Genomic DNA, 4,497 nt, shown 5'->3' with positions numbered 1-4,497 from the left:
CATAGCTCCTAGGATCATTGGGACACTCAAACCCCTCCACCACGATAAGGTAGCAGCCCAAGGAGAGGCTGAATGTCATAATTCTGATGTCATAATTAAATCCATATATATGACTTAATTTCTCTTGTTGGTTACAATAATACATAAATATTTGGTCTGAATCCTAATTTTACGTAATTTTAATGAGGAGTTTTTGATGTCCTTATAAAGAGGAAACCTCAAATTATATTTGAATATTGAGATTTACTAGCTAAAAAGAAACAAAACTTTGCTAGCTCACAGAGAAAATCTCAACATTTTAAGGCGTTTTTCCTCAAAATCAGTTTTTTTTGTTGCTACTGCTCGAAAAAGTGCTTCAAAATTTAGTTTTAGTATTATATTTCAGACTGTTCATTCAAATGATACATTAATAAGGCTTTTATTCATTATGTTTTGACAAAATGCAGTTTTTGTTAACATTTTAGTCAAAACACTATATTTGCCTATTTCTCCATATACAACTTTTGGAATTAATCCTCGTTTCGATGTGATGGGTCACATATGAAATACCATGCCATACCTGCAATAAAACATATAGGAGAGACGGGACGATCCTTGGCTACAAGGAAGAAAGAACGTCAAAAAGAATGTGAGAAAGAAACAGAAGAAAGACTAACACGATCCAAAAAAGAACAAGCTTTACAAGAACATTACAAATCAGCCATCACGGACCGCTACAAAAGGGAAAATCATGTTATGGATTGGGAAGGAACCAGAATCATCCGCAGAGAGGACAACAAATATCAGCGTTGGACCATGGAGGCGATGGAGATCAGAAAGCGAGCCCACACAGCTATGAACCGGGATGAGGCGGCCTACAAGCTCTCACAAACCTGACATGACATCCTCCAGCAGTGAAGCCAGCAGGGGGCGCTGTCGGCTTGTCAATATATATTGATGAGCCGACACCACCTCCAATCAACATCAGCTGTGACACCTCTGATGAAGACGGAAGTTACTCGTGGAAACATGTCAGGTATGTCTGTATAGACATAAAAATGACAAAGTGTCCAGTAATAAGGAAAACGTATTAAGATTTCCTTTGGTTTATTTTTCATCAGGTAACTGTGTTTGTGTTTGACAGCGAGACAGAACAGGAAGTCTCTGATTTGTGTTTTTTCATCCGTCCTTCAGGAATCCATGGAGAACCAGGAATCAAAAGATCAAAGGTGAGTCAGAATTCAGCCAGTAAAACCTTCCAGGTGTTTAGTTTTTAAAAACATTCAGTCGGTTCTCGTCCCTCAGGTGGCGTCTGCAGACCAGGTGGTGAAGACCATGATGGATCACATGACCAACCCTGACAGCCAATCACATCTGCCGCTGAGCTCAGGTCCAACAGTTTACTGACATGATGCACGCAACACTTCCTGTTTCTTCTTCTTCTACTGTTCTAATTACAGCAGACTTTATTATACAACTATTACACAACTATAATAGTACTACTAGTACCTATATTACTATAATACTACTAATAATATTAATATTACCACAGTAATACTGCTAATAATACTAATATTACCACAGTAACACTACTACTAGTACCAGTAATACCATAGTAACCCTACTAACATTATTAATTTTACTACAGTAATTGTACTGCTAGTACTAATTTTGCTAAAGTAATTGTAGTTCTATTGATAGTACCAGTATATTTCTAAAACTTCCAAATATTAGTACTAGTATATAAGTACTAAAACTAGTACTAGTTTTAAAGCTATTCTATTAGTACTTTTAGTAGTAGTAACATAGCAGTAGTACTAATAGTACTAGTGTAGTGATATCTGTGGACGTAATAGTATTGTAACTGAGCTGCTAATACTAGTACTGGTAATAGGACTATTGTAGTATTAGTAAGACCCATACTAGACTTAGCATAGTACTACTTTTACCCAGAGTTGGGCAGAGTACCCCAAAGCTTAAAAATAACACTATTTCAATGTATTTTTACTTAAGTAAAGGAAATAATACAGTGTAGTAAAACTACACCTAAATTAACTGAGTAAATGTAACTAGTTACTAACTACCTTTGTTTTTACCCAACTAGTAATGGTGCTACTAGTACTAAAATTATTATAGTAATGTTACTACTATTATTAGTACTAATATAGTATTAGTGTAAGTATAAATATATTATACTATTAGTGCTTGTAAGAGTGATATTATAGTAACAGTAGTAATTTTAGTCATACTAGTATAGTAACAGCCCTAATAGGACTTGTTCTAGTATAGTTATAGTACTAGTAGTACAAGTAAGTAATATCTCTAGGAGTGGTGTAGTATTAATACTACCTATACTAGTCATAATATAGTAAATAATTATAAAAGTAATAATACTGTATAACCAATTCTAATTACTATTCAAAAATGTAGTAATAATTGTTGTACCCAACTAATAGTACTAGTACTAGTAGTGTTAATTTAGTAATATGCTTTCAGTATTTCATTCAGACTAGTTGTTTTTCTTGTAGTAAAAACTTGTTTTAGTGAAAATGTGATTTTTGTCTCGTTCCCCGCAGGAGACAGTGTTGTTCTGTGTGTGAACAACCTCGGAGCTCTATCTCACCTGGAGATGGGCGTGGTCACCAGAGCAGCCATCACCTGCCTGGGTGAGTAGAGACTGTGGGTTTATTCTGTACTCACATACTCGTGTCTGGATGTACTCACAGTAAAACATTAGCTGCTTTAACAGAAACAGAACCCACAGCTCGGTTCTGCTCCTTCTCCGTAAGGTCACGGGTGGTTTTTAACGTTTGCAGAGAGTCGTGGCGTGACGGTTGCCAGGGTGATGTCCGGGTCGTTCATGACCTCACTGGAGATGGCAGGAGTGTCGCTGACCCTGATGAGGGTCGACCCAAAACTGCTGAGACTGTTCGGTGAGGATTCAAGCTCCCTGACTTAATAATAAAAAACTAAAATATTACATAAATGCGTGGTTATCGCATGTAGGCATGAAGTACATTTGAATGAAACCAATAAAATTTGTGTATAGAAGTTAAGATTCAGACATTTTTAAGTAGTTTAGTATAGAAACAGCCTGTCTAACCAACAAGCATAAAGGGAATAAAAAGGGACCAAGGACGGATCCCGGTGGAACACCACAACCAAATGTAGCTTTAATTTTCCTGAAGCAAGTCATTTCCCTGTAGAACAACAGTTATCCACTGTTTTTAATTTTATTTTCCTCTCCAAGAGTCATAAATCACACCTAAGCAGAAAAAAGACTTTCTAGTCTTATTCATAATTTTATTGGATTTTATTGGATTGAGATTATCCATTTTCTTCCAATCAATTTTTCGGCACATATCTCGTTTCGCAATTTTTATGCTATTTCAACAATTCATGTATCAAAACTTTCAGCTCCTTCAGGACATTCCAGCTATGACTTTTGGTATTTCAGCAATTTATATTTTTTGATATCTTTAGCTTTTTCTGCCATTTTTGTTCTGTTTTCAGTTCAATTCAGTTCAAAAAACTTATTGATTTCATTTAAAAATAACTATATACAATAAAAAAAAAAACAAAGAACATACACAAATCAAAAACCTAAATAAAATGAAAGGTAGCAGAAGAATAAATCTTATAATGTCTACCGCTTTTATCCTCAGAATATATTCAAACAAAACATAATTTACAAAACAGTACTACCGTAAATAAAAATAAAAACATCAACTCAAACAACAATTCATATAGCTTCTCATTTTACTTTCCCATAAACCTTCAGAAAACTAGCTTTTATCTGTCTCTTAAATACTGTATGTACATAGATCTGGAATTTTTAAGATCATCTTCCAGACCATTCCATAATCCTATGCCCTGGATTAGAGTACATCTTATATGGCTTCACAAACATTTCCTTCCCCTTCAGATAATAACAACTGTCTCTCTTAACAAAGTTTGCCTGAATGTTGGAAGGTAATATGTTTCTGTGAGCCTTGTACATAAACAGTAAAATACGTATTATAGTCAACCAAATCATAGAAATTAAAAATGTTCAGTTTGCAAAATAATGTATTTGATGGTTGTAATCCTTTTTAGTGATAATTCTTATGGCTCTTTTCTGTATCTTCAAAATCCTTCATAACAGCTAAATTTTTCCTGCACTTTTTACCTTATCTGGTTCTGCTTTTTTTATACTTCTTGACTATATCAGCTTCCTTCAGCTTCTTCTTAGCTCATTTTAGCTATTTTTGCTTTTTCAGCTAGCTTGCTGCTCTTCCCAGCTTTTCTGCTAAGTAAATTTTTGGGGGCATCTATCAGCTTCTTTCTGCTCATTTAAGGTTTTTATGCTTCTTTAAGCTGCTTCCTACAGTTTCAGCTACTTCTCAGCTATTTTCAGCAAATTCTAGCTTTTTTCAGCTAAATTCATTTTTATGATCTCGGCTACTTACAAGGGCGGAGTGGGTAATCGGGACAATCGGGACGAATCCCGCTGGGCCGGACCATTAATGGGCCGGTCCG

At 35.2% G+C, this 4,497-nt stretch overlaps 1 protein-coding gene across 1 annotated transcript in view; it reads left to right on the top strand.

Annotated features, from left to right (window-relative positions):
• The window catches only part of tkfc (triokinase/FMN cyclase), a 14,443-nt gene that overhangs the window by 5,080 nt on the left and 4,866 nt on the right, over positions 1 to 4,497 (top strand). The window contains exons 7-10 of the mRNA XM_014010593.1: positions 1,174 to 1,208; positions 1,285 to 1,369; positions 2,556 to 2,645; positions 2,796 to 2,912. Coding sequence (XP_013866047.1) covers positions 1,174 to 1,208; positions 1,285 to 1,369; positions 2,556 to 2,645; positions 2,796 to 2,912 — 327 coding nt within the window. The remainder of the gene's footprint in view (positions 1 to 1,173; positions 1,209 to 1,284; positions 1,370 to 2,555; positions 2,646 to 2,795; positions 2,913 to 4,497) is intronic.

This window comes from Austrofundulus limnaeus, unplaced genomic scaffold, assembly GCF_001266775.1.
Source record: "Austrofundulus limnaeus strain Quisiro unplaced genomic scaffold, Austrofundulus_limnaeus-1.0 Scaffold70, whole genome shotgun sequence".
NCBI classification, from domain to species: Eukaryota; Metazoa; Chordata; class Actinopteri; order Cyprinodontiformes; family Rivulidae; genus Austrofundulus; species Austrofundulus limnaeus.
This window is presented reverse-complemented; position numbering and strand designations above follow the sequence as displayed.